This window comes from Ranitomeya imitator, chromosome 4 (assembly GCF_032444005.1).
Source record: "Ranitomeya imitator isolate aRanImi1 chromosome 4, aRanImi1.pri, whole genome shotgun sequence".
NCBI classification, from domain to species: Eukaryota; Metazoa; Chordata; class Amphibia; order Anura; family Dendrobatidae; genus Ranitomeya; species Ranitomeya imitator.
Genome location: NC_091285.1, coordinates 435,272,395 through 435,285,607, shown reverse-complemented (window position 1 = coordinate 435,285,607; position 13,213 = coordinate 435,272,395). Strand labels below are relative to the sequence as shown.

General features: G+C 43.1%; 1 protein-coding gene across 14 annotated transcripts in view; it reads left to right on the top strand.

Annotated features, from left to right (window-relative positions):
• Positions 1–13,213, top strand: part of TPM1 (tropomyosin 1) — a 57,526-nt gene that overhangs the window by 21,148 nt on the left and 23,165 nt on the right. For 3 of the 14 annotated variants that reach the window (XM_069765590.1, XM_069765589.1, XM_069765584.1), the window contains 7 exons: positions 5,569–5,702; positions 7,531–7,648; positions 7,743–7,813; positions 9,190–9,265; positions 11,428–11,490; positions 11,605–11,674; positions 12,087–12,165. In XM_069765590.1, coding sequence (XP_069621691.1) covers positions 5,569–5,702; positions 7,531–7,648; positions 7,743–7,813; positions 9,190–9,265; positions 11,428–11,490; positions 11,605–11,674; positions 12,087–12,165 — 611 coding nt within the window. Of the gene's footprint in view, positions 1–5,568; positions 5,703–7,530; positions 7,649–7,742; positions 7,814–8,548; positions 8,625–9,189; positions 9,266–11,427; positions 11,491–11,604; positions 11,675–12,086; positions 12,246–13,213 lie in introns of those variants that run through there. The other 11 variants (XM_069765594.1, XM_069765593.1, XM_069765586.1 and 8 more) reach the window with 5 other exon arrangements.

The following is a 13,213-nucleotide window of genomic DNA, read 5'->3' as shown; positions in this document are numbered from 1 at the left end:
CATTGCCGCGCGGGTCTCCGCACACTCTTCACTTCTGCATTACTTTGAAGGCTGCTGTCTTCACTATTGACCCATACTTGTGGTTACTATGCTCTGTGCTCGCCCCGGTCCCTATAAAGGTGTAAGTCACTGATTACGCGGCTCCTTATTATAAATCGTGTTTAAGAATAAAGTTGTCCTCCCAGACCCTATGACCTTGGATGCAAATGGTTAACTCTACACCTATATCAGTGGCATGCAAATATTTAGCCAGTGTTACCTCTATTTAGTGACTGGAGCTTTTTTAACTCCTCAACACCTACTGTATATTTCCTTTTATATCTTGGATCCCGGTCCTTGTCCTGGGTGCTCATATTTAATTTTCTCTCCCATTTTGAGAAGCCTTTCCTTCAGGCCCCAGTCACAAGCTGGAAATGTGGTCTGCATTATCTATTGATTTTTGTAAATCAAAACCAGGACTGGATCCTAAAAATGGGAGGGGGTGTAATGTAAAGATTTGGGGTATGTTCATAGGGAAAATCTGCCATTCTTTGCCAGTGAGCACGTGGTAAAAGTCCAGACTTCTTGTCTCTGGCGCCCCGCAGGCCTGCATGTGGATTAGCCCCGTTCATTGAGGCTAATCTGTGCTTGGCTACAGGTAGTGCTATATATATATATATATATATATCAGGTCATGTGCCCATTAAAAACTGTTAATAAAATGGATTTTGGTGAGAAGTCTGCTGAAAGCCATGTAGAAATTATACCTCGTCCACGTGTCCTTATACTCTTTATCTGGACCTTTTATTTTTCTTCTGGTCTTGCTAATGGGGTGCGGTTCTCAGGAATCTCTGGAGTGTTCTTATATTCCTCGCCATTATTGCCCTGTGAGCCATGCCTGCTTATAAAGAGAATGCAAATTGGCACTAAGTAAAATGGCCAGAACAGTGTAGCAGATTAAAGAATAAAAATAATAATAAAAAAATACCAAGGGGTAAAAATGAAATCAAAGCCTGGCTACTTTTCACCTGGTGAAAAATAGGGACTTCATCTGCAGTGTGTGAGTCAGGGCATGTGCCCGCAATCCCAAGTTGCCGCAGGTTGGATGCTGCGTACTTGTGCCACGTCCACCTGTTACAGCATAGTGGATGGGATTTCAAGAATTCCCATGCCCACTGTGTCCAGAGACGCCCGTGGCTCATCCGCGGAGACGGACATGTGGCGCTTCTTTACAGACTGCACCATGTCTATTTCTCTTGCAGAGACGTGAGCCTGCGCGAGATCAATTTCACCCATATAATGTATTGGACTCGGTGAATCCTCGCAGTTCAGTGATCACATGCGGATTCACCTGCGTTCATACACTGCGTCCAAAGCGCTGCCCCTTCCAGATAATGTGCACTCGGCCTAAGACTTTGTCATAGAGGGTGTAGTTTTAGTGCCACTTGTCAGGAGGTTTTCCTTATCTTACGACTACAGTTATACAATCTATCACTCAATCATTTCAGGTTTGGCTGCTCCCAGGTCACCTCACACATTACTGTCAAACCGGTAAAGCGGACTAGTTGAGGACGGCCTTACATCTTGTAAAGAGCAATGCACTGGCGCTTGATCTGACAGCGCCCAGCAATTAATTGTAATCCAGTTAGGTCGGGCTGGCAAGTAGACAAATAACTGCTAATTTAATAATGGCAGCAATATGACCTGGGGCTGGAAATTCTGCTGTAGGTAAAGTATCCCCTTTCTTGGGGCCAAATTATCATAGGCTCTGTTCACATTACTAATATTTTGGGGAACGTTTTGCCTAGATGATGCTGAAGATGAGGCACAACAGATCCTTTACTTGGCTAATTCTTTCTGCTGAGCAAAACTGATGGGTGAAAACGTGTATCCCTATGTGCTTCTTCTGTGGACATTATTGTCCTTATTCTTCAAAGTAAATTTGCCACTGGCGTACCTTGAAAAGTTGCAAAATTTCACAAAAATTGAAGTTGTGCAAAAATCTTAACATCTTTTGACACATTCCTGACGAGCTGTGGCGTACCCATACACCAGAAGTCTTATTACAGTCCCTGACTGGAGTAAGATCTTGTTAGATCCACTTGTTAGGCCTCTTTCACACTTCCATTTTTTACAATCTGTCACAATCTGTCAAAATGTTGAAAAGACTGATCCTGTGCAGATTGTAAAAACCAGGTGCACTGGGTTCGTTTTTTTGACGGCTCCGTCGAGGCTATGTGCACTTGTTGTGTATGCGTCTTCGCCGCGTTTTTCCGCTGCGAAAACGCATACACAACACAACCCATGTTAAAAATTGTAAAAATTAAAAATCGTGATATTCTTACCTTCTGGCGCCCCCCACAGCCGTCCCGATGCTCCCGGCAACTCCCGTTCCCAGTAATGCCTTGCGAGACAATGACCTGTGATGACGTAGTAGTCTCGCGAGACCGCTACGTCATCGGGTCATTTTGCAATGCATTACTGGGAACGGGAGTTGCCGGGAGCATCGGGACGGCTGCGGGGGACGCCAGAAGGTAAGAATATCACCATTTTTTATTTTTAACATTATATCTTTTTACTATTGATGCTGCGTAGGCAACATCAATAGTAAAAAGAGAGAACGAGAGAGAATTTCCCTGACTGGAAATTCTTCCTGCGCACGCTCAGTTTCAAGATGGCATCCGTCGCTGAACTCCTGCTTTTGACAGTTGGCGACGGATCCTGTGCCCATTGGCTTCCATTATAGCCAACGACGGACAGCACAGGATCCATCAATGAGTGATTTTCTGACATGCACAAAAAACGTTTCTATGTGCGTCGTCTCCGCCCGACGGACAGCAATTTTACAACAGATCCCGCACACTATGGATGAAACGTGTGGCCATCCGTCGCTAATACAAGTCTATGAGAAAAAAACGGATCCAGCAAAAACATTTTCTGGATCCGTTTTTTTCACAAAACGACGCATTGTGACGGAAAGAGGCCTTGGACGCTCCTAATTCATTAAGAAGTGTGCAACTTTTAATAAATTGGGAGTGTCTGAATACAATACACTGGTGTGAAAATCAACAGTCTTTGTGAATTGAAGCCAAAAAGTTTATATTGGGGAGTTGAGTTTTGGGGGATTGGCAGCCCGGGGCTTCTGTATGCCGCCCCCATAGTTGTAAATGCTTGTCCTCCCATCAGGAAGTTGGTGCCTAACCCAGCGACAAATCTACGTGTAATGACTAGAAAGCAGGTTTTGTCCAGTAGGGGTTAATTGCGTACACATAGTTTTGTAGGGCGGGCACTCCTTTGCTCAGCAAACACTCCAGGAACCCCAATGGCTAGGCATGGAGGTTTTCTTCTGTATGTGGCAGGAGTGCCGCATCCCATATGCTTGGCAGTGTCTAGGGATTATTGCTACGTGCAGAAAGGGAATATTCTTCATTCATTCTGATATGTAGGGGCCTCATCTTCTGTATGAACGGTTAGGAACCCAGATATCTCGTTGGCTTTTTTTTTTTTTTTTTTGAAAGGGGAAGTTACAAAGTATTTATATCTAGTTTGAGGTGTGTGACCACATCCTACATCTCCATTTCGGCACACACCCTTGTGTATCATGTGAAATCTATAGATGAACAGATGATGCTGATGTGCTCCATTTAGTTGACACTTTTTCTGCAACTTCCTAAATATCAGACCTTTTGGACACGATGGAGATTGCTAATCAGTATGTGACTAGTAATCAGTATTTGTTTAGATTTTTTTTTTTCCTCCTTTTTAATGTCCTAATAATTGAATGCGTAGGTTTTACCAGGAAGAACAGGAGGGCTTATATAGCGACTTTCTAAGCCTTACCTTGTATAATGTGTGCATGTCTGGGGACCTTCAACAAAGACCTCAGCAAAATAGTAAATCTGTGTAGAGCGGCCATTAAAACATTATCATGAATACATACTGATTATTAAAGGGAACATCATTCCGAATACAACCTGTTGGATATAATTGGCACCAGATTAATCAAGACTGGAAATTTGCGCACCACTCTTGATTCATGTCTGCTGGAGTATGGAATCCAATTGGTGCAAATTTCTGTTAGCTAGTGTTGAGCGAATGTGCTCAGATAAGGTGTTATCAGAGTACGCTCGTGTGCTATGGTCGAGTCGCCGGGGTTGTTTGTTGGACAATCCTTGCATGTGTTGCAGCTGTCGAACAGCTGTGAGACATGCAGCCGCGTGGACTTACTCGAGCACACCGAAGATACTTGGCACCCGAGCATGCTCAGATAACAGCTTATCCAAGCACATTCGCTCAACACGACTGTTAACTTAAATGTATTCCAGTCAGGGACTGGAGTCCTTGTGTTAGAATTTGCATTATTTTTGTGCCATAAATTATGATGAATTTCTCTGCCAGGCCCAGTGCCCGCTAGGCTCCACACACTTTTCCAAGTTGGTAAAGCTGGCCAGGACTAGCATAAAAATGTCATTTAGCTCTCTTTTTTGGACCCCCTAAGAGTTGTTAAAAAAAAAAAAAAAAAAAATTGCGACATTTCAAATTTGCCAGAATTCTTGGCAAACCCGTTTATTGGATCTGGACCTATAAGTATTCAGATAAAAAAAATGATAAATGTTTAATACAGCCATCTCTGTCCAAAAGTGACGTTAAAGGGAACCTGTCACACCCAAAATCGTATATGAGCCACTGGCATCAGGAGCTTATCTACAGCATTCTGTAATGCTGTAGATAAGCCCCCGATGTATCCTGAAAGATGAGAAATAGTTATTATACTCACCCAGGGCTTCCCATCTTCTTACGGTGACGTCCTCTTCTTGCCGCGGCTCCAGCGCAGGCATACTTTGTCTGTCTTGTTGAGGGCAGAGCAAAGTAGCTCCGGGAAAGGTCAGAGACTCAGCTCCTGTGCACTGCAGTACTTTGCTCTGCCCTCAACAGGGCACATAAAGTACACCTGTGCCGGGGCCGCGACAGGAAGACAAAGAGGACGTCATCCTATGAAGATGGGAGGTGCCGGACCGTAGTGGGACCACCCCTGGATGAGTATAATCTAACGTCTTTTTCTCATCTTTCAGGATACATCGGGGGCTTATCTACAGCATTACTGAATGCTGTGGATAAGCCCCTGATGCCGGTGGCTGCCGCTCATATATGATTCTGGGGGTGACAGGTTCCCTTTAATGGTAAATGCTACAGCTGTATTCTTTCTTCATAATGTTGGACTGGAGAGGAAACCTTGTACTTGGAGGCAATGAAGGAACAGTTCCTTCATTACCTCTATAAGTACATGATTTATAGTCACGGGTTTCCTATATAATAGTATATGAGGCGTTTCTTTTAAATACATGGAGAGGAAACCTTGTTCCAAGTTGTTGTTCTTCAATCAGGCCAGTGATTGTAAGGTCTGAAAGCCTAATGTAGAAGAATCCAGTGCATCCCTTTAGTTGTCAGTTATTGCAGTTGTACAATGCTCCTATTGTAGCAGTCCCTCGTATGTGATATTTACCTGGCAGGAAATGGGCATTCTAGTTCCAGCTTTGTGGGCAGCATTAATCTTCTCCTGACTGCATTACTTTTCCTCTCTTCACCTAGGCTGAAGGAGATGTAGCCTCATTGAATAGGCGTATCCAGCTGGTAGAGGAGGAGTTGGATCGTGCTCAGGAGCGTTTGTCCACAGCCCTTCAGAAACTGGAGGAAGCTGAGAAGGCTGCAGATGAGAGTGAGAGGTAAGACCTCAGTAATCAGTGTTATCAAAACAAACGTCATAGTGTATGGAATGATCTTGGTCCTGATAAGGCTGCTGCTTGTCAAAAAACTGCACAATGGATGTATCGCCCTTTTATTACATTTTAATAATACACCCAGGAAACTTTTTGCAGGTCTAGTCAGCTCGACTCCTAAAAATGTTTCAGTTTGAGGATTATACTGTACATCCATTTTGACATGGATTTTGAAAGTGTATTTGTGTAAAAATAATAAAAATGCTGTTTGTATTGTGAAACCTGGTGACCAATTCTCTTTACGGCTGTTTGCACACGATGTGGAGTTTGTGCGGATCCGCAGCGGATTTTTCCACGCAGAAGCGCTGCAGGTCCGTACAGTGATTTACAGTACAATGTAAATCAATTGGAAAAAAAAAAGCTGTGCTAATGGTGCGGAAAAATCTGCATGAAAACCGCTGGGGAACAAAAGTAGCATGCTACTTCTTTTGGGTGGAATTGCAACGTTTCTGACCCCTTCCATAATAGAAATCCGCAGGGGTAAAAAACGCAGAAAATCTGCATCAAAACCGCACAAAATCCACGGCAAATCCGCACCTGTGGATTTTGTGCGGCAAATTCTGCACCCCAATCCGCAACGTGTGCACATAGACTAAATGCCCAAGTACTGTGATTTTGAGCAACATTGATATGTAGGCCCTGTTTCCATTCTAGCTAGAAGCCTCTATAAGGAGAACTTTCCATGACATCTGAGGTCTGTTTTTAAGGCCGCAGTCCGTGCCATATAAGTGGGCCCAAGATGAAACGCAGTGCATGGACTGACTGGTGGCTCTCTAACTCGAGCTTGACGGCTCCATGTATTTCTATGCAGCTGTCACGCTCTGGTTGGGAGAGCGCTGGCCGGTCCGTGCACTGCGTTCTGATCTGTCTGCTTTATACGGCGGTTTGACTGCGCCGTAATATACACTTGTATTCTCCCTGGATTACAAAAATTTATCCAGAATTGTTAGCTTGTGCTCTTCCTCTGTTCCTGCTGAAGTGAACAAATGGGTGTTACTATTCAATTTGTCAGAGGCATGTCCCTGCAGCTTAACGGTCTGCACTGATTGGATATTGTCAGACTTTGTAGGGTCACACCTGCAGCAGGGAGGAATAAGGCTACGTTCACATTTGCGTTGTGCGGTGCTGCGTCTGCGACACAACGCATGCAAAAAGCGGCTTTTTGTGACGCATGCGTTCATTTTTGCATGATTTTTGGCGCAGAAAAAACTGCATCATGCAGCGTCCTCTGCGCCCTGTCGCTTGCGCCAAAATGACGCATGCGTCACAAAGCGCAAGACAACGCATGTCCATGCGCCCCCATGTTAAATATAGGGACGCATGACGCATGCGTCGCCGCGGCTGCGCCCGATGCAGCACCGCACAACGCTAATGTGAACGTAGCCTAACAAAGTAACTCGACAACACAGATTAAGATTAATTATTTATGGAGATCGACATGACAGGAGAGAGCAGACAGGTTCTCATCAAAACAGAGGTGGTGAAGAGACCATTTAATGTCATGGAATATTCTTTCCATTCTATAAAGCTCAGATTGGTTCATTCATTAATGTTTGACCAAATCTTATTGTTAGAAGCTTTCATGACAGCGAACTGCTGATTCGCTCCATCCTGATTGCATCAACTCTCGTATTGTTTGCAATGTAAACAGCCAGTGTTTCTGTATGGAGGGTTACATTGTTTTCAGCATTTGTCCACACCTGATACTATTGACTATTGTTGTGGTTTACCCAGTACAATTTTGTTCACTGATGGGTGTCTTGTTGTATCTCAGAGGCATGAAGGTCATTGAAAACAGAGCCCTGAAGGATGAAGAGAAGATGGAGCTGCAAGAGATCCAGCTGAAGGAAGCCAAGCACATTGCTGAGGAGGCTGACCGCAAATATGAAGAGGTGAGGACACAAAGACTTAAGACTTCATTATTCTTCTACATTTTATAGCTTGTGTAAATGACATGCTATAACACATGCCCCTTCTGTGTAATAGGTTGCCCGTAAGTTGGTGATCATTGAGGGTGACCTGGAACGTGCGGAGGAACGTGCTGAACTGTCAGAGAGGTGAGTGGCGGCATGTCTCCATCAGCATCCCTTTTCACCTAATACACACCCAGAACATCATCCTGGAGTTGCTTTCCCCATGAATGCATTGCATGCTTTAGAGCATCCTGAAGACCCTCCCAAGTTGGTGTTATCTGTTGTGAAAGACAAAAGCCCCTTCTTGTATTTTTAAGGTCCCCTTGAATGAACACTTACAGTTTACATATGTATGATCCATTACCATTGAAGTAATATACATTACACATACTTAGTTTTCATCTATTCCATGTACTCTTCTTCCCTGCACCGTGACCCCCACTCTGCAGGGAATTGCAGTGCAGCCTCATTAAAAGGAAGGGAGTTGGACCACTTTCCTTCTCATTGATAACCTATCCTGATCATGTCATCCAATGGCCACACAGACCTTGGTGTACAACCAATGAATTCTGCTAGATGTCAGATCTGAGGCTTGAAGCATTGTGAATGCAGCTCTGACCTATAACGCAGGCTGTAGCCAGGCCATAATAAAGCAGTGCAGCATCCTCTGTAGGCCATCTTCATATGTGAAGATGCATATTATTGCCACACTTCAGAGCTGATAACCCAACTCCTGCTGACCACACAGTGCTAGCTCTACCAGATAATGTGTATTTGCTTTATCCCGCGTTCACGTGTAACAATGTGTTTTTCTTTGCATGCTCCACATATTGTGAATGGCTTGTGCACGCCTTCCTTATTTCATGCACTCATTAATAGACAATACCGCCAGCATGATGATCAGCTGAGAATAATGGACCAAACGTTGAAAACGTTACTAGCCTCTGAGGAGAAGGTACTGCTGCCAGTCTGGGCCCTCTTTATCCTTGGCTGCTGGGCTTCACATCTCCTAACTTGCTGTACAGCAGTATTTTCCACACTTTCCTCACTGCAGTGCTCCCCTGTATCCTGTTAGGATTTATTTTTTTTCTTTCATTGGTACGTGACTCTCTCAAGCTGAGAAAAAGCTGTATTGTGCACATGTAAAAGATGTGATTTTTATGCAGAAGTTACAACCATGAGGAAACTGCATAATAGCACCGATTTTCAATGGAACGCTTATTAGTTTCTTTTCCACCTGTACCGTTGTGACGATTTCGTCACTTAGTTTCTCAAATTCTATATCGCTTTAATTTATAGCTCTGCATCTTTTACACTGTGACACAGCTTTTTTTCTTTTATATTGGCTTTGTAATTCTCCTTTTGATCTGGTTTGGTTTTTCATTCTATTCTCTCCTTTCAATCTCCGTTTTTTTTTTTTTGTTTTTTTTTTTCTTTTCCCCACCCCTACTCCATCTTTCCTTCCTTTTTTTTTTTTTTACTCCTACCACCTCTGCCTGTCACCTCACCCATGCAAATAGCAAATGTGCGGAGCTTGAGGAGGAGTTGAAAACTGTCACCAACAACCTGAAATCTCTGGAGGCCCAGGCAGAAAAGGTAGGACGGCAATATATATTCTGACCGAAGCGGAAAGTGTGGTGACCTGCACACTTTAAAGATGGATCTGTGGACCCACCATGTTGCCGCTGTCACGTCAGACGTGAATGTTCTGTTGCTAGAACATAACCAAATCCATGCCACTCAGATTGTTTGTAGATAGCACAGTCTACACACATTGGTCCCTCCTTAATTCTTTACCTGCCAGTAAAAACATTTTGTTTAGAGAAGCCAGAGATGCAAATTATTAAGCAAAGTATATTTAGTTTTCAGACAGAAGCAGAATAGTCAGTTGTCTTGGAGGACAACAGTTTGATGAATGACTGTATAGAGAGAGAGAGAGATCATATTCTCAAAAAAATAAAGGGAACACTCAAATAACTTATCCTAGATCTGAATGAATGAAATATTCTCATTGAATACTTTGTTCTGTACAATGTTGAATGTGCTGACAACAAAATCATGCAAAAGTCAGTGGAAATCAAATTTATTAACCAATGGAGGCCTGGATTTGGAACGATACTTAAAATCAAAGTGGAAAATCAAATTACTGGCTGGTCCAGCTTCAGTGGCAATGATGCTCAGTAGTGTGTGTGCCTCCACGTGCCTGTATGACCTCCATACAATGCCTGGCCATGCTCCTGATGAGGTGGCGGATGGTCTCCTGAGGGATCTTCTACCAGACCTGGACTAAAGCATCCGCCATCTCCTGGACAGTCTGTGATGCAACGTGACGTTGGTGGATGGTGCGAGACATGATGTCCCAGATGTGCTCTATCGGATTCTGATCTGGGGAACGGGCGGGCCAAGTCCATAGCTTCAATGCCTTCATCTTGCAGGAACTGCAGACACACTCCAGCCACATGTAATCTGGCATTGTCCTGCATTAGGAGGAACCCAGGGCCAACCGCACCAGCATATGGTCTCAGAAGGGGTTTGAGGATGTCATCTCGGTACCTAATGGCAGTCAGGCTTCTCTGGCAAGCACATGGAGGGCTGTGCGGCCCTCCAATGAAATGCCACCCCACACCATTACTGACCCACTGCCAAACCGGTCATGCTGAAGGATGTTGCAGGCAGCAGATCGCTCTCCACGGCGTCTCCAGACTGTCAAGTCTCACGTGTTCAGTGTGAACCTGCTTTCATCTGTGAAGAGCACAGGGCGCCAGTGGCGAATTTGCCAATTCTGGTGTTCTGTGGCAAATGCCAAGCGTCCTGCACGGTGTTGGGCTGTGAGCACAACCCCCATCTGTGGACGTCGGGCACTCAGGCCATCCTCATGGAGTCGGTTTCTAACCATTTGTGCAGTCACATGCACATTTGTGGCCTGCTGGAGGTCATTTTGCAGGGCTCTGGCAGTGCTCCTCCTGTTCCTCCTTGCACAAATGCTGAGGTAGCGGTCCTGCTGCTGGGTTGTTGCACTCCTACGTCCCCCTCCACATCTCCTGGTGTACTGGCCTGTCTCCTGGTAGCACCTCCAGCCTCTGGACACTACACTGACACGCAGCAAACCTTCTTGCCACAGCTCACATTGATGTGCCATCCTGGATGAGCTGCACTACCTGAGCCACTTGGGTGGGTTGTAGAGCCTGTCTCATGCTACCATGAGTGTGAAAGCACAACCAACATTCTAAAGTGACCAAAACATCAGCCAGAAAGCATTGGTACTGAGATGTGGTCTGTGGTCACAACCTGCAGAACCACTCCTTTGAGTGTCTTGATTGCCAATAATTTCCATCTGTTGTCTATTCCATTTGCACAACCGCATGTGAAATTGATTGTCAAACAGTGTTGCTTCTTAAGTAGACAGTTTGATTTCACAGAAGTTTGATTTACTTGGAGTTATATTCTGTTGTTTAAGTGTTCCCCTTATTTTTTTGAGCAGTTCATGGTGTTTTAGAACATGGCTTCATGACCACATTTATTCTAAGTCTGTATGATCTCCCTAGGGATAATATTTCTTACAGGTATTCTTTGCCCATAAAAGAAAATAATGTAGAACTTTGATGGACAAAAACTTAATGTAGACCCATTTGTCTTAATGGTGCGGAGTGTTAGTCCTAAGAGTGTGTATGTTGTCCTTGGTGCTTTTAATAATCCCTGAATCCAGTTTGCCTCATCTTATTGATCCGGCTGCTAAACATGTTTGTTTCCCCTTACAGTACTCCCAGAAAGAGGACAAATATGAGGAGGAAATCAAGGTTCTTACAGACAAGCTGAAGGAGGCAAGTTCTGCTGTTTTGTCTGTCATGGTCTATTGGTGCTGTGTGCCGCTAGGAGACTGGATACACTAGTTGGACACTCATGTTCGTTTTTTTTTTTTTTTTTTTGTTCTTCAGGCTGAGACACGTGCTGAGTTTGCTGAGAGGACAGTAGCCAAGTTGGAAAAGTCCATTGATGACTTAGAAGGTATGATTTTTCTTTCTCTTGTTTTATCGAAATGTGGAAATGTTTTAAAATGTCCAAATTCTTTTTTTAGTCCTATAAAAAATATCCTGGAGGTTGTTTTGTCTTTTCTGTTGCTTTTTTTTTTTCTTCTAATCTGTCTTTCTTTTTCTTCTTTTTATTTATGCATAATTTGTATTTCCATGCCGGGCTCTTCACTGCTTCTCCACCACGCTGTCTGCTTCTTCATCCTGTACCTGGATGGTGCTTACGAACACTGGACTCCCTTCTCACCGTACCTTTTATTCATCTTTCCTGTTCCTATTTTGTTTCCCTCTTGTCCTCCTCCCACCACAATTTCTTGTCTTTTTCACTTTCCATCCTTTCCTTTTGTGTCTTCCCCCTTCAATCTCTCCCTAAACTTCACTTTGAGCAGATGAACTGTATGCCCAGAAACTGAAGTACAAAGCCATCAGTGAAGAACTGGATCACGCTCTCAATGACATGACCTCAATGTAAATTCCCCTTTCTATGTTTTCTTTGCTTATGTTCTTACCCTCTTTGCTCGCTTAATAAAACTCACATCCTACCCTCACACCTTAATTTTTTTTTTTCTTTTACTTTTGCACATTTCTGGCTTACTTTTAGTTCCACTTACCTCTGTTTAAACAACTGGCTTAATTTGAGATCTACTTCTATCATGGTATATTGGCATAATTCTGTACCTTTTTATAAAAAAATTAAAAGATAGAAACCACTTATGGCTAAAAAAAAATAGCCCCCTGGTTAATATGATGCGCAGGATCCGTAGTACAAGTGAAATTGAATGTTTTACCTTTTTCTTGAGCCTCAATTTTCTCCTTAGATTTGTTTGAAAGCCAGTGTGTTAAACAGATGTAAACTTTGCTTTTTTTTTTTTTTTTACCATATTTTGTCTTGCTTCTTTCTTCTTTATATAAAAGCCTCATACCTTTCACTGTGTGCTAATGTGGGGGACCTAAATATAATGCAAACATCAATGGCTCCTCTCAACATAACATTTTTGTAAGGATAGCCTGCTGTGTACATAAATGGTGTAAACTACATACTTATTTGGGCACAACCTAAGATTGTGGCTAGAATAACACTTGCCTATGAGAATTTACAAATGTACTTACAATATTCTATATAGAAATTAGAATGTATTGTAACACTTAAGTACAAATCCTGTAATGTTGGAGCTCCATACATGCCGAGATTTTAAAACAAATATATTTTCATACAGGAAAAAATGCACTTTTATCTGGTTACTTTATTAAGGTTTGAATATTATGACTTTGGAAGCTGTGAAGTCTACACTTTGACCACAAATATATATCATGACCTGACAATAGTGGCTTTCTCAAGAGCATGTGTATCTGTGAATATGTAGCTTGTCGTTCTCAATTCACATAAGACATATTAAAAAGTGTCCACTTACTTTTGTCCAAATAATAATAAGCTGATATACACATTATTTATGCTGACCATGAATTAAAATGAACTGATATCTGTGCACTTATCTTATAGATACTAGAAACCACG